Source organism: Drosophila eugracilis, unplaced genomic scaffold, assembly GCF_018153835.1.
Source record: "Drosophila eugracilis isolate 14026-0451.02 unplaced genomic scaffold, ASM1815383v1 contig_415, whole genome shotgun sequence".
In the NCBI taxonomy this organism is placed as follows: Eukaryota; Metazoa; Arthropoda; class Insecta; order Diptera; family Drosophilidae; genus Drosophila; species Drosophila eugracilis.
The window spans coordinates 325226-348976 of NW_024573278.1; the positions used below are offsets into that span (position 1 = coordinate 325226).

At 44.3% G+C, this 23751-nt stretch overlaps 2 protein-coding genes across 3 annotated transcripts; both read right to left on the bottom strand.

Annotated features, from left to right (window-relative positions):
• Positions 1-1244: 1244 nt before the first annotated feature.
• LOC108111777 (probable serine/threonine-protein kinase tsuA) lies at positions 1245-2951 on the bottom strand. Its single transcript, XM_017221345.2, has one exon. It carries the CDS (start codon positions 2819-2821, stop codon positions 2180-2182), a length of 642 nt encoding a protein of 213 aa, XP_017076834.2. The 5' UTR covers positions 2822-2951; the 3' UTR covers positions 1245-2179.
• A 14-nt stretch (positions 2952-2965) lies between these two features.
• On the bottom strand, positions 2966-22843 carry LOC108111776 (steroid receptor seven-up, isoforms B/C). Of its 2 annotated transcripts, XM_017221344.2 has the most exons (5): positions 21677-22805; positions 13489-13638; positions 9168-9719; positions 3254-3411; positions 2966-3103 (listed from the first exon to the last, which is right to left on the bottom strand). In XM_017221344.2, the coding sequence occupies exons 1-5, from the start codon at positions 22326-22328 to the stop codon at positions 2987-2989; spliced, it is 1629 nt and encodes a 542-aa protein (XP_017076833.1). In that variant the 5' UTR covers positions 22329-22805; the 3' UTR covers positions 2966-2986. The 2 variants fall into 2 exon arrangements, with proteins under 2 accessions (XP_017076833.1, XP_017076832.1); XM_017221343.2 differs by lacking the exons at positions 2966-3103; positions 3254-3411 and having other exon boundaries at positions 3487-9719; positions 21677-22843.
• Between the last annotated feature and the right edge of the window lie 908 nt (positions 22844-23751).

Consider the following 23751-nt stretch of genomic DNA (forward strand, 5'->3'; position numbering starts at 1 on the left):
TTTCGATATCTAATTTGTCATTTGGCAGCGGCAATTTGGCCATTGGCCGGATCTCTCTGGTTAAGGCCTGGCTTTAACTCGACTTGACTTGGCTACACGCTGTCTGCAAAATTCACGATCCTTGAGATGGGCTTGGGCCCGAGCTTGGGCTTTGCCCTGGGGCAAACTAGGGAATCCCGTGCGATTATCTTGTCGGCGCGTGAAATTCCCCAGCCCCCGAGCACCGGAGGAATTGACCCGCAATTGATACCAATCCACGGCAATCCATTACAGAGGCTAAGCGCACAAGTTGCATGTCTCATTATTGGCAATTTTCAGAGCAGTTCGGGTAATTGCAACCTCAGCGAATGCGGTTTGAGTTGCACCAAGGTGGGTGCTTCGGCATGACTTGGGCATTTATTCGGGCAACACATGATATTTGGTTGCATCACGTACCGCTTAATGCCCAGATATACATATGCTCGCTTTGAGGAAGTTGTCCCGGAAAGTTATGAAAGTTTCGCTAGTTCAGCGGTCATCAGATGAGTGTTTGTGGGTTAAAGATCAGTTTGGGGTGTGTGTAAATGGTTTCGGATCGGAATTTCAAAAGAAAATCGTAGTAGAAATGCCTAAGTTAAAGGTGTTCTGTAATTACCAAAAGCTTTTGTGATAATTATCAGTCCATTCCCTTAAAAGATTATTTAGAAACATTTTTGAATGTTATAAATAAGTTTTTATTTAACAAATACACCATTTGAATATGGAAATTAAAAAAGAACAAAAACAAACATTCGTAGGCTACTTAAATACTTAAATTCATTTCATTGAACGCAAAAACATTTCGTGAGCTGCTGATATTGATGTCTGTCTATATATATATATATATATATATTCAGTGATAAGGACACAAATTCAAACACTCCCGATTACTCACACTCTGGCCGACACTTGCGATTTAATTACAACTGCATTCATTATTTATTATCAGTAGGTTTACTTTATTAAAAACATTGGAATCACTCTTAAATCTGTATTTACACGCGTTTACGTGATGCATTTAATAAGCAATCGAATTATTTCAATATTTATTTAGACTTAATTTGTATTTACATACGTTTTATTATATTTGTTAATAATATTTTCTCAACAAAGGAAAGTTTTTTGTGAGTACTTTACTTATGTACATTTTGGCTGCAGTTGCTTGGAAAAGTTTTCTTACCTATGGAAAAGGATACCAAAAAAGAAAAATCAAACACAAGACGGAGTTCATTATAAACGCAAATTTTTATTATTACAAAATATAGAAAACTTTTCATACTCTATACACATAAATAAGATAATGCTTAAGCTTACGAAAAAATCGTTTAAGAACTGAAACTTGCACTGAACATTTTGTGTTTTTACTCGTTAAGATTACTAAATAAAAAATTCGCTAAATTTTGCATTCATATTCCAACGTTAGTGGCCTTCCGTTCGGAGGCATCTTTGAGATGCCACCGCGAGAGATAGAGGGGAAAACCAGTTGGGAATCGAATTTAATTTTAAATTTTACTTAAAGTAAAATAAAATTGCTAAAGCACACATAAAAAATTGCCACACATCAAGTAAACATAGCTTAAAATTTTTGGTATATTTCTGCAAGCCACTGGGAGTAGAGTTTCGTTTATATATATATATATATTTATATATGTATATACGTGTATATGCTACATTACATATATAAATATTTTAACTATCTTTATGTTTTTGTCTTTTCTTGAAAGGGTTAAGGTGATGTCTCTCTTTCCACGTGTTCTTTCTTTTCGATTTTTCTTTAACTTTTTTGTGTTTTAAAAATTAAGTAGAACTCAGTGCCATTTTAATATTTTACACATTTATATATATTTTAAGACGTTAGTTTGTCGCCTTAATTTTTTTGGGTTTAACTTTTGAAGTTCTCTGGGATATGTCAGCTGAGATTTATTGCTCACAGCTGGGGCGGCCTAGAGAAAAATTTGAATTTTTCCGGGAAATATTTACAAAGTTACAACGAAAGCTACAAAATGGAAAATTAGTCAATTAAGCTACGCGGCTCTTCATCTTTTTTTTACATTTTTAAACATTTTTTTTTTTGATTTTTTAGGTTTTTTTTGGGGGGAGGGGCGGGGTATCTACAAGGTTGTTTGTTATAGCCCCATTTCTAGATCCATAAATAATTACACTACTTGACATCCACAATGAGAGGAACTTCGCTGATATCGATTAAATTTGGCGGCGATTGTTGCTGTTGCTGTTGATGGTGGTGCGGGGCTGTTGCTGTTGCATTTGCAGTTGCTGTTGCTGTGGCTGTGGCTGTTGGCGTCGATGAGGCAGACGACAGTGAGCCAGCCGAGGACGAGGAGGGTATTGCTGCTGTGCCATTGCTATTGCTGTTGCTGCTGCCCGCCAGCAACATGCGCTGGTGATGTTGCTGCAGGCATTGATTTGCATTGACTGCAGCAGCGGCCATCATCATGGTCGCGGCATCGCAGTAATTAGACAGCATCGTCGTGGTGTTCACTGTAGATGTTGCTGCTGTCGCTGGTGTCGCATAAGCGGTAGTCGGCGTGGCCATATAATCGGTATTGCTGTTGCTATTGCTGGTATGGTTGTTGCTGTTATTACTGTTGTTGCTGTTGCCGCCGAAGAAACTGCCTGCACTCATATGATTGCTGCTGCTGTTGCTGCTACCGCTGCCGTTGTTATTGCTGTAGTTGTTGATCTGCTGATTGCAAATGTTGCCGCCGCCGCTGCCGTTGTTACCGTTGTGGCAACCGCCGTTGATGCTACTGACGGCGCTGGCGCTGCCGTATGTTGGCTGCATGACAGCAACATTGGCGAGCTGGTCATGACTGGCAGTAACAACGTTGTGGCTGCCACATCCAGCGACACCGCCGCCACCGCCTCCGCCGGGATTGATGTTGAGCGTTGCAGCCGCCACAGCTGCGGCCGATGATCAAGTTGTTGTCAATTGGCGCCACATCGTGTGTCACATCGAAGGCAGATAGGGCCAGGAGAAACTGTTGCCGCTCAGCAGCATGTCGCGTATCAGCGTTTCAATTGGCGTTTTTCCGACTAGACGCACAAAAAACAATTGCTCAATGACCTAACAAGAGAAAAAGTAGAAGAAGAAATGGAAAACATTTAGATTAGGGGGAGAAATATTCAACATTTAGCAAGCTTATTTATAAAAATAGTAAAAGTTAATGTAATAATTCCCCTTCCGCCTTATAGTTAACCCTTTAAGGAAACTTACTTGTGAGGAGACAGTTCTCAGCGATGGTAATCTGAGCAGCAGCTTGCCGAATCTCGTGGGCTGGTTAGGGTACTGCGTCCGGCAGTATTCCTCGAGGGCGCACTGCGACTTCTCTTGCAGGGATTCAATGTGCGTCACATCGGACAGGCCGCAGGCATCTAAAAGACAAGAAAGAATAAAAGGAAAACCATCAGTTCCCTGCAGATTCACAGTTATGGATGCAAATTCAATACATGGTCGATACTCTTTTGGGGCAGTTCACCTGGCGCCGGCAGAAAAGTTTCCAACTCTCGAGTGCCTGTCACGTCAAACCAATAACCGAACATGAGCCGCTGCCACGCCCACAACTCAGCCCAGTTCAATTGAGTTGAGGTTGAGTTGAGCGCTGAACACAAGACAACAAAACAGCAGTGGATCGATGACGAAACTAAGAGATTACGTCATGTCCACTTGATTTATGTTCAATTGAAGTCGCTCTACTGAGAATACACACACCAGCAGCCGAACGAGCGAACAACACTTGGGTTAATTAAATTCGGGAAAATTAAGCTTAAAGACAACGCCCTGGCCACGGGAAAACGATACGATACGAATGGGTTTTCCATCTTGTCAGCGCCAGCAAGCCATGGTATTTAATTACAGCAATGCCGGATTGCGCATACGCAGCGTGTGCCGTCGAGTGTTAATTGCCAGGCACCAAAAGTTTGCTTATCAATTGCCGCTGTTAAAACATCAACAAAACGGCAATATATATAGTTTTTTTTTTTTAGCTTCTTTTAATACTCAAATATATTTTTGTGCTTTGTGTGTGACTGTTTGAAATTCAAATTAGACATCAGCACTTGTAAATTTGCATAGCTTAAAGCATTTTAAATGACTGTTGCTGTTGTTGTTGTTTTTGCTGTTGGTGTTGCAGTTAAGAATGGCGTTTCGAAATTGCATATGAAATTTTGTTTGCTTAATTAGTCACTGAACACACGAGGACTCTATTACGCAAGGCAATGGATTTTCAACGGGTGAAAAAAAAATGAAGAAAATACCTGCAGCTGATATATCATTTTGCAGGCGAGCAAGCTGAGCTAATGATTGGGCCATTTGCCATTTGCCCACCGATATCATCATGATTTTAGCTCATATATCCGATTGCCGATTGCATGGCCAGCTGTCTTGGGTCTTGGTCTTGGACTGCATGTCGTTAATGGCTCTCTGGGTCGGATTGGTTGCACGCAACTCCGAATCTGAGCTGGCCATAAAAGACGAGTGTCAGTGGAAAGCCAAAACCGCAGCTTGTTGTCCAGTCAAGATCTGTACGATGATTGGCTTTGGCTCAAAAGATAAACTTAAACGCTAAGTCGAAGTTATCATATAAATTTCCTAGACTCTACCCCCACACAAAGCGCGTAAATCAAGCTAAATGATTTGTCGCCAGCGGCAACAGGAATTCAATTAGCCATTATTAACCATTCGGTTTCATAAACAACAACCAACAACGAGCCATAAACAAAATGAACAAGAGGTAAGGGTAATAATCGTGAAGCTCTGGCGATACAAATTAGACATGGTCAGTCCGGCAAGCTCATCGAATCACTTCATTGGCCATGGTCATAATTGTCAATTGACTTTCCATTAGCTCAGGCCGAGGATTCCGGGGATCCAAAATGGGAAATCATAAAACTGAGAAGCAGTCGCCGTCGCCGGAGATGGAGGAGGTGGGAAACTGTGCCATGCCAGGGTAAAACAAAATTTTGGTTTCATTGAAATGCAGTAGAGATGACGAGGAGCTGGGATGCGATTTCTCGACCGGCGGAGGAGTTGCATGCCCAAAGTGAAAGACATTCCACTTACAGGTCGAGCAGGCAGGCGGTATATTGGAGAAGCACTGGAGAAATGCACTACCCAGATTGGAGCTTTCTCGAGGGGCTTTGGCTTTGGCTTTTGTTAACTGTTTTCGACTTGTAGTTATGTACCCTACGACGAGCCAGGCTTCGATTTGTTTTTTGTATTTGGTTTTTGGTTTTCGGTTTTCAGTATTCGGTCGGTTTTGGGTCGTCGCAGTTACTAACTCAGCGAGGTAGAGATCGTGACCGCGTGTTTTAAATGCATAATGACCGTAAAGTAGTTGGTTGCCCAACCAGCAGACATATCGAATAAGGAGCATTCAAGGAGTAGGGGCTCCAAACTGTTTAACAAAATTATGAATTGCTGCATTATATTTTATTAGATTTGTGTTCTTTATGGCTCCAGTTCTGGCCAAGCAGTTCGTGCCGCGACCGCCAGAAACAGTTATAACTTTATTTAGTTTTAATAAGGATCGGGTCGTGTGGGGTCAACTGTGGCGACTAAGAAGGCTGAGTAGGGGTTCCGCTCTATCGACTGCATCTAAATCTTGGGCAAACATTGGCCCTCTCTCTTAAAGGATGGCAGACAATCCTAAGGTTAAAACCAAAACCTAATATCGAAACGCGCCCTTAATGATTCTAATCAACGACGTCTGCCCCGGCCCAAAAGTTACTGTTAATTGCCAGAGTCCCAGGCCTCTGGGCCACGTCGTTGCCAATTTTCAGGGGAAAAGTAGCGCAGGCGATCAATGAGCGCCACAAAACGATTTGAGCTGGCTGCTCCGAGACTCCGCTTCCAGCCTTTCAGCCAGCCAGCGAAAAACACACACAGAATGTTGGTCAAAAAGTGTGGCCAAGACATGAAAGCTACAACTCTTAACAACTGCAACAAACGACAGCAATCAGAGGGGCCGAAGATGCACTGCGGCAAGGTGAGGTGCTCCCAGCCAGGTAACATGGGCAATGGCAGCCAAGAGGAGCAGCAGACATGTCGTCAATGCGCTGCAGAAGATCTAGTAAGTCTATACCCGGTATTTTACTACCGCGATCGTGTCTCGTCTCCCACAATCTTCGGGCTGGAGACCATGGGTATTTGGGTATTTGTGGATCGGTGTGCTTGGGGATCGGGGATTGGGGATCGGGGACCGCGCAGCGATTGATCGGCTGCAGTTTATGGACTCATGCAGCCAATTCAAATGCAATTGCAGCTTGCCAGTCGGTCCAGGGTCTCAGTCTCGCTGGCTGAGACCACGAACTCCACGCCACACACGCCCCCTCAAGAGTGGGGTTTAGCTAAGCTTGGTGTACACTGAAGAAAACTAGGAAAATGCAGGGTTTATATATGAAAAGTTGAAAGTTACTAAAAGGAAAAAGCGGAATCCATTGTAGTTTGCCAGTGTAGCTTGGCCAAGCGACACACACAGCATTTTGGAAATGGTAAAATTATTTTCATTGCAAGTTTGGCCAAGGCCTGGACTTGGTCCATTGGGCGATTGGCCAGTCGACTGGAGTCGGGCTTGTAAGTAAGCGACATAAACGAGTGTTGTATTAATGTTCATAATGTGGTATCTCGACGTCAATAAACGTCGCCACAGAGAGAAGGAGGGGACTTGGGATATCTGTAAGCCGAGCTCAGTGCAGATCAGCGGAAAAACAATTGCGACGTGGATTTGGACAGCTGGTTGACACGACACGAGAAAAGGGGTGATAGAGGAGCGGGCACTAAATCAAAATCTCAACTTTTAATACCCTTAACTTAAGATAGCTAACTTACACTTAATTGCAAACTTAGCTTAGGCTAAAGTCAAAGAAAATCTCAGTTCACTCTATTTGCATACAAAACTTCAGTGATTTATTTCGCGTGGAACCTAATTCTCTAAAAATAAGTATGTATAAGGTATAAGGCTTTAAAAATATTTAAATTATTCGCATATAAGCTGTTGTGATTTATTTGTGTGCGTAATACATGTTTTAGATGTGCAAGTGTGTGTGTGTGTGAGTGTGAGTGTGTGCAATCCCAAAGTCCAGAGTTTTGTTGCCACGTGCGGATGAGATTAAATTTTGTTTATTTTTTGTGTGAATAGCTTTTGTAAAAAAAATGAAATAAAAATGTGAAAAGATTAGTGTTAAATAAATGGATGTTTTATGCAACGGAAAACTGTTAAATTTGCTGAAATGATGTTAAGAAAAATTCAACAAAATTAAAAGCTTTCCAGCGAGCTGAAAATAGAAATAAAGATTCCAATACCTTGGGTTAGAGATGGGCCTTAGTTTCTTAATCAGAATTAGTTCATCATTTTAAGAATCTAAGGCAGATGATTATTAGGTTTTCTTCAGTTCAATTATTTTTTTGGAAAAAGATTGAGGCTCTTTAACAAATAGTTAGTTTTCTAATAATATTTTAAGAAGTGTTTAAAAAAGTGCAGCCTTTAATTTAAGAATACGATGGAGTGGAGATCACTTCTTCAAAAATTAAAGAAATTAATTCCATTCCATCATAGTTTACAAACTTTAACTTTTGATTAGAAATAACAATGTTGAAGTTGTCTTTATCTCTAAGAAATAAAAACAACTTGATCATTGTTTTAGGTTAAGGTTAAGAACTCACAATAAAATACACAAAACTAAAAAAGTTTTAACAAAGTTTTATACTTATTTTTCTTTTGATCAACAGTAGATCCAAAATAATCTCTATAGCCTTAGATTGTTTTCAACAACTGCTAGTAGGATCTCACTCGCAAATGCAAAGTAAACTTCATAGTTAAAGCTTAACTAAGAAGCAGGGTTAGTTTGGGTTAGTTAACCAAAAATAAATAAACAAATCAATAATAAACTAAAAATTAGTCAACAAGCAGTGTAAAGCATTAGTAAGCGATAACGAGTAAAAACACAAGCCAGGATTACATTTTTGTTTAACAGCAACAGCTTTATATATATTCTTAATATTCTTTCTCTTCTCCTCCCTCATCGATTCTTTGTTTTATCAAGTTTTTTGGCAAAGTTCACTAAACGAGTCTAAGCTATTTACCGCTAGAATAAATTATACTTAGTTTAAGGCAATAAATAAGTAAAGAACTAGCAATAGGCACTAAATTAAGTACACATTTACAGATGATCTAGGTTTACCTAACACTAAAGATTTAGATACAAGTCAATTTACAGTACAGGGGATTCGAGTTCTGTGAGATCCTACAACTGCCATCTACTACCGGCCAGGCTATAGGGCGAGTACCTGTAACTAGGACTGCCGAAGGACGCACTGCCGCTGCCGCTCGAATGAGCGAGGGCATGGGCATGACCTACTCCCACTCCGAAGGGTGTGCTGTGGTGGAACATATCGAAGGCCGAACCGAAGGCGGCGCGCGGTGGCGTTTGATAGTGGAACATGGCTGCTGCCGCCGCCGCAGCCGAGGGCGTCTGATATGCTCCACCACCCAGCGATGAGGAGGAGGCGGAGGACACTGGAACGGGAGCGGGAACATGGAGTTGAGCCGCCGAGGAGGTTGGGATCTGGGGAGCTGGAGCGGGAGCGGAAACGGAAGCAGGAGCGGGAGCGGTTGCCAGCGAAGTACTCAGCGGCGAGGCGGTTAGGTTGCGGGAGGACGAACCGCTTTGCGATTGAGTAGGAAGCGAGGCGCCCAGCCCACTACTGTTGTTGTGACCAGAGGTATCGCCTGCACCGCTGCTAGGGGGCGTGGCCTGAGCCTGGGCATACAAACTGGCCAGCAGGTCCATCTCTGAACCAGCGGATTTGGCCTGGCAGCTGCTGAAGGCACTGCCAGCGGAGGGAACGAGAGGAGCAGAGACGGAGGCAGCTGAGGATGTGGGTACCTGAGCCTGCTCCGCCTGCTGCACTGCAGCCTCAACGCCAGCAACACTCTTCATGAAGGCGGCCAGGTGGAGTGGAGCCTGCTGCTGAGCATTAGACTCCGCCTCCAAACGGTTCAGTTCGTCCAGGTGCTCACGCACCACAGCCAGGATATCGTCATGGGACGCAGTGGAACCCTTGCCAAGCAGTGCTGAAACCTTGGTGAGAAGCGCCGGTACATCCTTGTAAAGAATGTCCAGCAACTTACCGGTGGTGAAGAGCACGATCGCCTTGAGGCAGGAGTACTCCGCGGAGTCGACATGCAGGGCCTTCAGCTTCTCCACCTGCTCCTGGAAGATGCGGATGTGGTCCATGAAGGCCACCACACGGTCGGCGGCCATTGGGGAGGCATGCAGTCCGGCGGCGGCCAACAGAGGCGCCACATGGAGCGGCATGGAGCACTGGCTGGCGTTCAGGACGAACAGCTCCGACCAGACGAGTCGAAGCAGGGCCACTTGGTCGGTCACCTGCAGCTCAGGGAAGAAGGGTATATTCTTGGCCCATTCAACCGCCGAGAAGAGCAGTCGGGCGGCCAGTTCGCAGATATTGTCGATGCCCATGATGTTATTGGGCTGCATGCACTGGCCATATCGGGATGTGGGATACGGCTCTGCCCGCAGCAGCAGCGAGATGTAGGAACTGAGGTACGAGTGCCCGTTGAAGCCGGCAATGCCCATGGGATCCCCGTTGGCGATCTGGTATTGCCCATGCATGCCGGCCAGACCGGGCTGAGTGGGTGGTACGCGTCCACGTTGGACAGCTGGAAAGAGAAGAGAAGGAGAACAGGATTAGTTTGGTTGGTTCACTTGGTTGGTTTTACTAACTTAAATATTGGTGTTTAAAAAAGATAATATTTCTCTTTCTATTCCTAAAATTGATATATAAACTCATCTAAGACTAGCATTAAGGACCTTCCTTAGAAAGGATGTTCAGGTACCCCGGTGAAGGGTATCTCTTCCTTTTGTTGGTCCTATTTTGACCGCCACATCACACTCGGCACAATGCGGGGCATTCAGCTCTGTTGGCAAAGCTGCCACAACTCACAATGCTCGCTATCTCGGATATATCTGAATATCTGGCCACCTCGATCTCCACATAGGACTGCTGCGTTGTTGCCCGCCCTTTGTTGCGGGCCAAGACATCGTCATAAGATACTTTTCAGCCACCCCATAGGCTTTCAACCCCTTTTCCACTGTTGTCTCGACTGCTTAGATATGCAAATTTCGACTAAATACTTTCAACGCATCCTTCAGATACATACACACACCCATCTTGCAGATATCACAGGCGCAGCAGATGTGGGGAGAGTCATGGCAGATTTTCGGCATGTTTCGAGTACAGTAATGAAAGAAAATAATGGACAGGTTTTTGTGTACATTTTTGCAACCAGCGAGGCTATATATAAACATTATAATTAACAATGTAAATGGTTAACAACTGAGCAGCTAAATGGAAAGTGAAAGGCCTTTTGAACTCTGGCCGGAAACGACATTTCCCCGAGACATTGACGTGGATTCGGACAGGGACATGACTATGGATATGGATACTTAATATCTGCTGAAAGTTAAGACGAGGCCACTTGGACACGCTCTCGAGTGTTGGCAGCTAGTGACATGTGAGCGGGAACTTAAAACTTGAGCACGTGCTGGCGGAAGATTCATTCATTAAGCAATCAGCTAAAAGGGCAAGTCGGGGCCAGCATTATCTCGAAAGCAAATGCAAAAACAACCCATTCCAATCCCTTGGCGTTGCTTTCTTGGCTGCTGTAATCTGGGCCTGATCTCTTGGAATCGAAAAAACCACAGGCTTAGGCAGCAGAATCTCCTTTTGGGTTTTGCGGCCAGCAGCTTTTAGCTTCTTCGCTGTTCTTGCGGTCAGGCAATATTTTCCCAGGCGCATAAATAAGGCGCTGGACATCGGCACCGGTCAACCGGTTTCTTCGTCATAGATCAAGACCAAGTGCATCTTATATTGAGGGTCCAACGGAGTGTCCTCCCCTCTCACCCCACCTAGCACAATTACGCAAATGTATTGTGTAAATAAGTGTCCCTATCTCGCTTTCTCCTGCTCCGGCGTGGCTGGACAGTGGTCAACTGGTTCTTGGTGGTGCAACCCCCGGGCTTAATTGCTACGGCAAAGGCAATAAACAAACACCTTCGGACACATTGGGACACAGAAAGGGATTTCAGGATATGTCCATTGTCCGGACTGACCAAAAACGCTTTCTTTCGCTTCCTTCCTCTGAATCTACAAAATCCGAAAATCAGAAAGACGTTACGTTTTTCGGTGGACCCAGGTAGAGATCGTTGATTCCAGTTCCAGTTCCAGCACTTCCAGCTGCAGCAACACCATGAGCTTCGATCAATAATTGTGTTTTTGTGCATTTTTGCCATTGCTTTGTTTTAGTGCGGATTCGAATTGGCCTGGCCCAAGGCTCCGATTGCGTTGTTTAGATTGCAACTGAGCTCTAGGTGTGCCTAGGATGTGATGTGTGTGCCTGTTTGGCTTGCCTAGGTGTGGAGTTTCCAACTGGCCACGGAGGTGTAAGAAACCTTTTGCTGACCCACTTTCCTAACCAGCCAAGTTGCTCGTAGTAACTCCAGCTATTGTCTATATTGTCTGCCCAGAAATGCGTTCGACCAAGCCCCGAAATGAGTGAATGCAGGTGTTGATTGCAACCAGTGGAATTCCAGTGGTGGTCAAAGTTCACGAGCAAGAGTTCACCAGATATTTTTTTTTCGAATGACCAACCAGTTTCCTTTTGGACTTCCCAAAAATCCCTTTAAAAATTTATAATAAATCCGAAATAATTTTACATAATTTTGCTACCCTTAAAAGAAACTAGTTTTTGTGCAGGAAAAAGTTTGGCTACCAGTTCCTGTACCTCTGCCTGTGCCTGTGCCTCACCCCATTTCCCTTGACCAATTGACACTGCAATTTAATTAGAGCGACCCGGAACACTGATTTGATGTTGTTTTTTCAGGTTTTGTGAGGCTTTTTGTGCGCCAAACCCGTACAATTTCTTGACCCAGGGTCGTTCCAGGCACAACCTTTGTCCCGCTTCGCAGCTAAGTATTGTGCCCCTCTCATAAAGAGGGTAAAATTGAAGGAAACTTCCTATGCAGAATTGAGATTTTCTCACGATTTCTCAGCTTTGATAGCGAAAGACTAGTTTTACGCAGAACTTGTCATTAAAGAAATGTGACTCAACTCAACATAAATTACAAAAATTAAAGAAAAAAAATGTAAAACAACCCAGCTCCAGAATGTGACCAAAAGGTGTTGAACTCTTTTGCGTTTTACGAGTTCTGGGGCAAGTACAGGGTGAGGAAATAGCAGATTTAATGGGCCCAACAGGTAGATCGGACTTGGGTTCAGACTGTGTCATTAGCCAAAAACTAGTCTTGACTTAGGTAAATTTGAAACGCTTTTTTTCACAATCCGTCGGCGGCTAAATAAATGTTTATATTCATTTAATTACAAGTGCATTGAGAGGAGGCTGCTGTGTCTATAGCTGCATTTTAATTGCCCGTAGTCGCCATAAATTAACGTTTTCGTTCTTAACCCAAATCGATGTGTGTACACTGTACAGTGTAGTACAGACATCTGTAGCCGTTGCCGTTGCCGTTGCCATTTGCTTTGTACTGCTGCTGGCTATTAGCATTTTGCGAAAAACCTGTCAATATTAGTGCAAATAATAACAGCTTAGCGTCCGCTAACTGCAGTCAGTCTCTATCTTTTCTATCTGCGACTCCCTGACAGACGTTAATTGTTAATGCTGACAAGTGTAACTGGCCATTGGCGTGCCGACAATATGACAGTCGGTCAGTTAGTCAGTCAGTCAGTCAGTCAGTCAGTCAGTCAGTCAGCCAATGAGTCAATCAGTCATTCAGACGACCAGCAAGTCAATCAGTCAATCATTTCTCAGTTACTTTGTCGCTGCAGGAAAACGAGTCTCACCCAAGTATGCCAAATATTTGGCTTGGCCGTGCTTACAAATTAGTTACACATTGGGCTGCATTTGATTAACTGATAGATTGCTTTGTATTTTTCGTTAAGTGTACTCGACTGGGCTTCATTGTAATTATGAACAAGCCAGCGAACAAGTTTGCATTTGATCTTCGGGGTCAATAGGCTGCAATTTTCATCTATTGGGGTCTCTCTAAGCTACTAACTAAATTTGTGCGTACTGTTGGAAAATGTGAAAATTTGGTTTCGTTTGGATGCCAACACTTGCCCTGATCCGCACTGATCTGGCATAGTTCCTGGCACCCAAATAACTCAACTGAACCGCCACCGAACCGAACCCAATTGTTCGCCGCTGTTCAAATTCCTAGCATGTGACATTTAGTCATCGAGATGCTCTACTTCCGTTCTTCTGCCGTTGATTTAATTTATTCTGTTTGCCTCTGGGTTTGACTTTTAATTGACCCACAGCACAGCAGCAGTGCCTGAATTTCTTTGTTCTGAATAACACATTTGTTTTTCTGTTTCTAAACTGAACTATTTGAGAGGAGAATGAGTCTTACCTTCGCGTCTCATGCCCATTTTGAGGCACTTCTTCAATCGGCAATATTGACATTGATTGCGATGATGTTGATCTATGGGACAGTTTCTGCTGCCGCGGCATGAATATGTCAGATTGCGACGCACTGAGCGCTTGAAGAAAGATTTGCAGCCTGAAAGAAAGAATATTGGAAATTAATAAAAATTTAAATTCAAGTTAAATTCTAGGACTAAGACCCACTGTTTGCCAGTTCGACAAATTCCTTGGCACCCCCAAGACTCTCCGACACAAGAATGGTTACCACTTGTAAGGCAAAGTGACAAAGTTCCTTGACAAACTCCGCGGCACCAGACCGCATCCAAGTTCCCTTCCTGATGCCCATGTCAATGGTCATGTTACACGTTTCATGGCTTAACGCCTCCCATAAAATTACCTTTAATGGCTTTCAATTAACAAAGTGTATCTTGGCCACGGCGATACTACATACTGCCATGGCATCCCTACCAAAAAACTAAAAGAAAAAGAAAACTGGCAGCAAGTTCAAGTTCGGCTCGAATGCCACGAATTTACTGTTAAGCTAGACGACCAGATCAGGCATGGCTCGTTGGGCATCGGTTTTGGCCACAACTTTAGCTTTAACTTCAACTTGGGCTAAGTGCTTTGGGCCACAGTTGGGTGTTGTTGTAGGACAAGCCAGCGACACGGCAAGTTAATGTCGCCGACGCGTATCTAAACATGTGTATCACTTGGCTCTGCATCAGCTTTTTCTGCATAAAGAGCCTATATGGTAAGGGGATATATATATGTATGTACAAAGATATATGTAGGATGCATTGTCTGGACCTGGGTTTTCTTATTTTTTCCACAGACCAAAAAGATTTCTCACAATAACTCAAAACAATGGCATATGCTCATAAAATTCGTTTTAAGCTGTAAAATCATCATCAAACAAAATATGTAAGCGCTGAGCGTTTATGCAGACTCGATCCTATCCACTCCTCCACCCCCGACTATATAGCATGCGATCGCAGGCTATAAAAGATCTTTCAATGCCTTTTGCCAATGCGATCGTGTGGCTTCAGCCTCCCACCGAAATGGAAACAAAACGTGGTCGGAAAATTGAAATTGATTGAAAGTCGATGGCTTAATGCACTAGGAAGAAGTTATGAAGGCTTTTCGATTCAGTTGAAGATCGAATGAGGATCACTTTTGAAGCTGATCTTCACTGAACCTCTAACACAAGTCAATATTGATCTTAGATCAAATGATATTTTAGTCCTAAGGACTAGATTCATTTCCCTAACCAAAGGGCATTCAGTATTCCTCAGTTTTTGGCCTTTGCTATGGAAGACCAACCCGAGAGACAACTACGAACACATCTAGAAATACCCACTCACACACTGCCAGCTTTTACACCATATGATCTACGAATAACGATATTGTACCAAGTCACGATTTCTGCCAAAACGTACCGTTGCCTTTTGGGCCCCCTGCTCTCCTGCTAGCCACCACCGAACTCCAGCAGTTTGTTAGAGAGGGATGGACGAATGGACATCTTGGCCAGAAAGCCAGCCAGCGAGATAGACAGTGAGACCGACGGACAGAGAGCCAGCCAGAAAGGCAGAGGTAAATAAAAGAACTTGCAACAGAGGCAAACTGCCCATATGCGCCTATCGCAACTCTATCTAGAGCTGCAGCTCCATCCCAAATCCCCCAACACTCCAGTCCCCGATCCCGATTCCGATCCCGAGTATCTCCATCTGGGTATCTTAACGTTTTTGGGAGGAACGGGGACGATCCCCAGCGGACTTTGCGATGCGAAAGATGCGCGTCGTTATTGATGAAGATACGATTGCGGGTACGAGTACATGGGCCAGATACCGTAAACAAAATCGGAGACGGGGTGGAGTGGATATCGTGTTATATCAATAACCGAAAAAGGGTGGATCGCTCTAGCGCTGAGATACGAGTGTGGGAAGTGCATGGCTGTGAAGCCCTAGAATCCTTCCTTACTTAACTACTATGGCTTCGACTTAAACGTTTAGCTTTTTGGCTTAGCCAAAGAGAGTCGAGAGTTTGCGGTAGTTTCAATTACCGCTTCACCTAATTGCCAGCGGGTGGCTGAGGAAGCTGATGAAACCGAGGGCGGTGGCAAGTATGTAGTTCGCGTGTGCTACGCGCCATAAAGCGTTCAATACAGTTAGAAGAGGTTCCGAGAACTAAGCTAAGTTAAGCTAAGCGTTTTATTAATTGAACTTCCTGAAACTTACAAAAACAAAACAAAAAAAGTTAAAAAAAATAGCAGAAGAGCCAACTATCTATCTAAACCGCACGAGATCCCATTGCCGCTTGGCTGCGCAATTTAAAGCGTTAAATTAGTTGGCTCTGGTGGCCATCTCCAGCAATCTCTGCCCCGCTAGAGTATCTGTATCTTTTGGCACATGCACTCGGGTGGCAGATGGCCCAATCAATTGTGGACTCCACTTTTCCCATTTCCCATTTTCCATTTTTGCAGCCAACGCGGTCAATGATCGCTTGGCCCAGAGGAAGCGGAACGGGCGACCGGGCGACCGAAGAACGGAGTGATGCAAAGTCAAAGTCGCCTTGACTTTGGCTCATTTTCTAATTACTAATGCACACAGAGGGCAGCAGGGGCAGAAGGAGGAAGGGAGCTGGGAGGTGGGCCATCATTAAGGTGCAATAATTAAATGTTAAGCTTACACGGAGCAGCCAGCTAGTCAAAGTAATTAGCACACTCGGCAGCACCAAGACAGCGAGTCCAGACAAAATATCTGGAGTACAACCAAAACATAATTACAGCCCCCGCCGACAGACACGAAAGGAACTAGCTGGTAGTGGTAACTACTAGTGACTCGGCTCATGCACTTGGAGTATCTACAAAATGCACTGATTATGAACGGTGCCTCTGGCTAAGACAAAAATGAAAACCTAGAACGGAACAGGTGCTCCCTGCCGATGCCGATATCCCACCGACACAGCCAGACTTTATAGCCTTAGCCCAATATGGGTCAACTGTAAATCAAATGCCAATCTGGGAAGCTACCCAAGTAGTACCAACTTTCGCAATTGTTTTTATGCTTTTTGGAGCAGTCTTAACTGGCTTTTCATTTACATCTTGCATATGTCACGTTGCCTTGGGGGAGGTGGAAAAATGTAGAAAAGAAAAATGCCGCCTTAGATAAGCGATTTGGCTTTGATTTAACTGATGCTATGCGAAGTTATGCGGCTAACTCGGGTTCTTAAAGCCGTGCAAATGCCCTGGTCATGTACTTTGGAAGTACTCTTTCCAGTTTCTTGGGCCTGGCCAGCGACACATGGCCGCTATAAGCGGGGTTATGGCTAAGACACTAGACCGGAGTTCTTAGTCTGAAGTTGCAACTTGTTTGCTGGCCCTCGAAGATGCACAGAAAACGTGCCGAGGAAGGCAGCATTTCGCTGGGCCTGATCGATTAGCCGAACTTAGTTGAAAACGAAAATTGCGCATGAAGTGGCAACACAAAATGCAACCAAAAGAGCCCAACTCTCTGTGGCCCAGAGCACCAAAAGTCGGTGGAAGCTCGAGCTTAACATAATTAATTAAACCGTTACATTATAAAGCGGATCAAGTCGGTAGTTCACGATTTCCTTAACCCAGAGACTCTCTTTCATTTCGGGGGCCTTTTTCGAAATCGCATCGTGTCAGGATGAATTTTTTGCGCCTCATTTTAAGAGACTTCAGATTGGTATTGGTAATGGTTTTTGGTTTTTGGTTTTCGGTTTTCGGTTTTCAGGGGAGACTGGTCTGTCAGACAGGGCTAGCTAGCAGCTTTATTGGCTCGAACATTTCTTCTAAGTACAACGATTTGTAGTACAAGCCAGGTTTTAATGATTACAATGTCTGCCCGAATGCAGTTTGCAGTTGGCTTGTTTGTTTGTCTGTCTGTTTGTTTCTTCCCTGTCTCGGCAATATCTGTACAATTAACTTTTGTTTTTTATTTTGGTGATTTTCCTTTTGCCTTTGCCTTTAATGAAGGGTTCAGCTCTGGGCTCATTAATGTTGACACAGCGTTGGGCAATGTTAGCCTATAAGTATGATTATTGTGACAGCATCCTCGTTAACCCGATAAATAACAGGCGGGCGAATATTTGCCAGTGGAAAACATAAAAATTTGTCAAAATAAATATCGAGGCCATAAGTTATTCCCCACACACTCTCTCAAGGGGGAGAAAGAGCTACCGAGTTGTAAATCACCAGACCACAGACTGCACAAATCGCACGGAAGTTATAAATGTTTATCAAAAGGCGATTTATTTGATATATGTTATGGCCGAGAAATTGACTTCGGTCTTCGTGGTAAAGTCAACGTTAAATGCAAATTTTAATACAAGCCTCGAATTTATTTTCCCTCTTGCTAATTAATAAATAAGAAATCCACTGCTGCGGGCGTTATGACCACGCCCACTGCCCCGCTAACCGCCCCTCACCAACCAAAAATATGCCCAAAAACTGCAACGTCATAAATTGCAATGTTCGGTGGGCGTTGTTAATTTTCTGCATTCGTATTTACTTTGTTGCTTTTACTTTGCTCTGTGAGGGGCTGACGGAGGGGCTCTGGTCGTATCACAGACAGCAAATTGATTTATGTTTGGCTTTTGTTAAATGCTCAAAGTGGAATGAATTTCCACAGCGAAACACGAATTTTCAAAGAGCGCCATTTAACAGATTGTCAAGAGGTGCAAAGTGAAAACCAAAAATATATCTCTTATAAATACCTATAATATAAAGCGGGAAAATGGCTTTTCACAAAGAAAATTAATGCGAAATAAAGCTAGATATTATTGGTTATTAAACCATAAAAAGTGAGTATATTTTTGGATTTTTTTTAGATAGATTTTCCCCTTCAGAATTTTTAATCTTTTCCTTCAACTTTTTTTTTGCCCACATCATAATGAAGTTAATTAAAAAGCCACACATGTTGAATACAATTCTGCACAAAGGAAGAAGACAGAGGAAACCAGATTCTCCCTCCTCTACAGAAAGATACAAAGATACAACTGACCCAAGCATTTTGTGACATCAAAAAATATTTCGGACATCCCTGGGATTGGGAAGCGGGAGCCTGGAGCTTGGGATTTTCGGGGTTCTGAGTTCTTACTCTGACTTAATTGCCGAACGTGGGAATCTATTTAAATGAGTTTGATGTAAGCTGCTCGTTCGCGGAAAATGTATGTAACATGGCAAATGGAACAAGCCTGGTCGGGATTATTTATGCTCGGCCCAGAGTTGACAATCTGCGGCTGCACTTCAACTTCACACACATTATTTGTGGCAGCTAATGGGCTAGGCTGGCGCTTAACAATTAGTTGGGATGGCAATTTTTTACAACTCTTTATGGTTCTCTCCTGGCGTGCTCTCAACTTAATTCCCTGCTCTGCTTAGTTGATGTTTGTTTTAATTAATTGCATGCCAGGTACTTAGTAGTGGCGGTAAATTTTCTTAAAATTTATTTGTCATTGTCATGTGCGGTGCGCTGCTAAGTTATGCTAATTCACTTTTGACATGGGTGCTGAGATAGTTTTCTTGTCAAAATTGGAAATTCAATTGGTTTCTTGGAAAATGCAGTTGCAGTTGTTAGTCGCAATAATATTTTGTGCAAGCTTTTGGACGCAACACCACTGATTGATGATGCAGCAGCAGCGCAACTAACTAGATACCAGAAATCTTAGCTTTTCGGGCCACTAATAGCCATGACAAATAGCCAAATTAATAGGCGATTCATGGGGGGGGCAGGGGAGACGGAGAACATTTCGTAGGGGTCTTGCCACATTAGAGCCATGTACTCATCATTAATATTATCGAGGCACTTTTATCAGCGCACATTTTTCAGCCGCCACTAAACCGTGACTTTTCGAGTCGGCTAAAGGTTACGGTTACCAAACGGAGTTGCTGCTGCCGCTGCTGCTGCTGATGAGTGCAAGAGTCGTCCTCCACCTCCTCCTTCTGCCAATTTCACCAACAGCTGGGCGCGAAATCAAACAAGTTGCCACCACAATGGGAGGACATGCAGGCAGGAGGAAGATCCTCCTTCGGCAGGAACAGGAAAGAGGAAAGAGGAAAGAAGAAAGAGGAACGGGGAACGGACAACACGCATAAGCTACAATTAATCTTGCAGCTACGAGTACGGCGACTGGCGGGGTGTCTTGGCATAAATTCACATACCCGAAACCCAGCTAGCCGTGTGCCCTGAAACCTGGAAACTGGACATACAGATAGACATATGGACACAAAGACAGCCTGAAGGACAGAAGGGACCTCGAGACAGACAAACAAGTGAGCACAGACACACATACAGACGAGCTTAGAGATCAGACAGCCGAAACCAAAACCAAAACGAGTTGCCGCACGGTGGAGTGGAGTATCTTTCTTTTCTAAGAGCCACAAAAAGTATCTGCACCTCGAAGTGAATCAGCTGAAAGGACGCGACCGGGGCACATTCTGCCTTAGCTGGGGTTCAGCGAAATAAAAAAGAAGAAAGAGAAAAAAAAGCCTGAAAACGCCGGCAATGATATGGGCTCAATGCGGTTTATTATGATTTTTCGTACGTTTTATTTCGCCAGCATTTGAGTGAAGCCGAAGCTCCAGCTTCGTCTGGCGATTGCATAGAACAAAATAGATTGCTATCGTGGCAACATCATCAGGCCAACAGGCAACCGAGTGAGATACTCGTACCCATGCACTACATACTATACCATGCCACACCATATATAGAGGGAATCGGGGAAACACCTTCAGAATGCAACGAGGCGGTCACAGAGCCGCATATCTTCTGATTGTTGCTGTTGTGGGTTGCGCATGCGTACAAAATGCTCGGTGATTAATAATAATAGCAGCGCCCGCGACCGAACAGTGGGAGCCATCGGTGTGCCAAGTATCTGGGAATCTCATGGTAGCATCTCTCTATATGCCCACTGTGCCTGCCCAGTCATAGTCATAGTCACTTCTTGACTGTGGCTGTGGCTGTGCTGCTCCAGTGCCAGAACATTTGAAGAGATACGAGTATGACAAGTTCAACTTCAAGCTGCACTAAATGCCAGAGCCTATCTCCCTCTATCTCTGAATGCAGTTACCCATCTGTACCGCCTTTTCCCTGCCCCTGCCCCTGCCCCTTCCCCTTTCCGGAACTTCAGGTGAGGTTCCCCCCTCCTCACTGTTTTTCAAACTCGAGCGAGAGAGACAATAAGAAGGTGGGCGCTTCATTTAGCGGCCGCCGCACAATTTGCATGTTTGCACAACAATTGTTTGGCTTAGGACAAAGCACGGCCCGTATTTTATTTAGATAATAATTTTTATCTGACGATAAGGCCGAGAGGCAGTGGCGGGAGTGCGTGCCCGGATTGCTATTCCAAGATATATTCCAAGAGCTCTCGTGCTGGAACTTCCATTGTAACGGAATGCTGAATGCTGACCAGAGATGCACAAAAGTATTTGTGGGAAAGCAACTTCCAGTACATGGAATCGGCTTTTAATATATTTTATAACCACTTTGATGGCCAAGTGCAGCTCTAAACTTTAATTTTACACAAAAATATATCAACAAAAGGCGACAGTAAGCTATTGCCCAAACATAAATCTCTCTCACCCACTCTGGGGCCGAACAACAAAACTATCTTTTCGATCATAAATGTATTTTTTGGTCGTAAAAACATCTTTACATGATTTGGTGCCCGATCAACTTAATAGCTAGCGCTTGGGAGATGGGTTTATCAGCCTTTGCCCAGATATACATTCCAGGTGCATCCCGCCAAGATTTGCATGGCCCTGGAAAGAATTCCCATAGCCATTATTGGCATACACACACCCACACCTGGCCCGAGTTTTATTGCCAACTCATCAAACTGTCATAATTCACCGAAACTGTCAAAAATCAGCGGCTGGCAGGCACGCTTTTGTGCTCGCTTTCTATTACGTTGGCCATTTCTGTTTGGTCATCCCCGGTTCGAGCCCGAGTACGAAATCAATTGACCCCCAATTGCACCTTGGAGGTAAGATCGCTACTCAGCACTAAAATTTGTTATGATATGATGGCACTCGAGATGATACCGAATCTAAGCCATGACATTTGCCATTTATATATCCAAACATTGAAGTGATATTTTCTTAGCCAACTTATGTTTCCCCAAATATTACAGATTTTTCTCAGTGTACTCACCTTCGCAGGTAAACTGTCCGTAGTGCTTGCCGGAACTCTTGTCGCCGCAGACGACGCACTCGATGTTCTGCTTGCTGTCGATCTGGGATCCACTGTTGCTGCTCTGCGAGTGGGAACTGTTGGCCTGTGAGCTCGGAGTGGTGCTGCCGCAACCCGTGGGCTGTCCCTTGATGCTGGTCAACATGTCCTGGCCATGGCCCTTGATCAAGGGCAGCATGTCGGAGCCGTGTCCGGGATTGACTCCCGAACCGGAACCCGATCCGGAACCAGAATGATGACCACCGGCGGAACCACCATTGGCACTGGGCAGGCTGGACAGATCCTCCTTGATGCCGGAATGATGGCCAGATCCCGCCTGATTGAGGCTGGAGCAGGATAGATCCTGTTTGATCACCGCCGACTGTTGGCTGGCCACGCTACTTGGCGTAGTACCGCCGCCGCCAGTCGCCACACTGCCGGTGGTGGTACCGGGTCCGGCTGATGCGGCGTGCAGGTGACCGCCCAAGGAGGCCGGCGGTTCGTGCCAGGCGCTGTGCGGCGGTACCCCCAGGCCCATCGAGCGGGACAGACCGAGGTCGAAGGCCGACAGCTCCGCGCCGGATTGCGGGCGCGGATTGAAGAAGCCGGGAGCCGTGGACGGGGAGGCGCACATGACGCCGCCGCCGTACACGCTCAGCGAATTGTGCGTAATAATTTTGGCGGCCGGGTCGGAACACGTGGGATAATTGCTGGAATACACTTTGTACGCACTTGGTACGGTTCACACTTTTGGTTTCGATAGAGTCCTGGGCTCTATTTGGTATCCTTTTATCCTTGGCAAAAATATTTGTCAGCCGCGTTTTCGTTAAGAATTTCTTTTTTTTAATTAAATAAAATGAATTATTTAATTTAATTTTTATGATGCAAATGCCATTAGCATTTCAACAAACTTCACTAACAAAACACTTGGTTTATTTATATTTTTATCTTTGCTTATTAATTTCCCGCTCGGCGCACACACACGAGAGATATAATATCTTAAAGACTTGAAAATTTTTGAATTTCAGTATCTTTGCGTCATGCGGAGCAGCGAAATCTCAGCTGTTCTCGTAAGGCCTTTTAGAGCCTGACTGGCACAACATTCGTGGCAAAAGGTACACGACCCGACCCGACTCGACTCGACCGTTTCGACCTAACGACACATCACACAAATCTCTCACCGCTCCTCATACTCGACTCAAAAGCGGGCAGTACTGCTGATCGCTTTACTCCTATGGCTCTTCGTATATACTACCAGCAGTTGAGTGAAATCGACGCTCTCGCTCGCTCTTGTTGATGGGGCAAGACCTTCGACGCGTTTGGCTGGTTTGCCACCACCCACCACCACTGCTGGTATCACCACCACCACCACTACCACCACGAGAAAGTCCCTCTCTCTCTCTCTCTCTCTCTGAGCGTTTTTGCACTCAACGAAGCCCACTCAGTCGTCCAACTAGAACCCGTTTGCTCTTATTAGCTCGCTGTTGGGCGCATCTGTTAGATACTTTTACCGTTAGGGTTCTTTATCGTCGGAGGTGCCAGCAACTTTTTACCAATTTGTTTAAAATGAGTCTCCACCCCGAAATAAGTTTTTTGCCGCTGTTTATCTTTTTTGCTAGCCATGCGAATGGTTCTTCTCTGGTTGGCCAACTGCCTTAAAGTGCGTTCTACTTTGATATTCTGAAACTGACAAAATTTGGTGGGGCTTAAAGTCCGATTTCTTATCTGGTGGAAGAGTTTTGGCGGCCATAATGCCTCTTGGCGGTTAAATGTTTGCTTTAAAGCTCATTTTCTATTGGTTGCTAGCCAAGAGGAAAAGGAGATAAGCTGGCAGTTTATGAAGATGGAGCGATGATGGATGGCAGGATGATGTAGGATAAAGGTATACCAGTAGGTTGATATTTCGATCCTAAAAGTAGTATCTGAAATATTTTATTTTGGGAATTTCCAGAAAATTCTAGAACTTGTAAAGTATGTCTGGGTTAACTTTAATAGCTAATTGATCAGATACCTAAGTTTATTCCTCGGTAAATATATGTGGGGTTAGCCTATAATAA

Excerpts from the sequence above, each read along its gene's own strand:
- LOC108111776 (XM_017221343.2), bottom strand. The coding sequence starts at position 22,328 with ATGTGCGCCTCCCCGTCCACGGCTCCCGGCTTCTTCAATCCGCGCCCG. Across the intron at positions 13,639-21,676 it reads CGGACAGTTTACCTGCGAAG|GCTGCAAATCTTTCTTCAAG; the intron begins GTGAGTACACTG and ends TCTTTCTTTCAG. Across the intron at positions 9,720-13,488 it reads AATGGGCATGAGACGCGAAG|CTGTCCAACGTGGACGCGTA; the intron begins GTAAGACTCATT and ends TTCTCTTTCCAG.
- LOC108111777 (XM_017221345.2), bottom strand. The coding sequence starts at position 2,821 with ATGCAGCCAACATACGGCAGCGCCAGCGCCGTCAGTAGCATCAACGGC.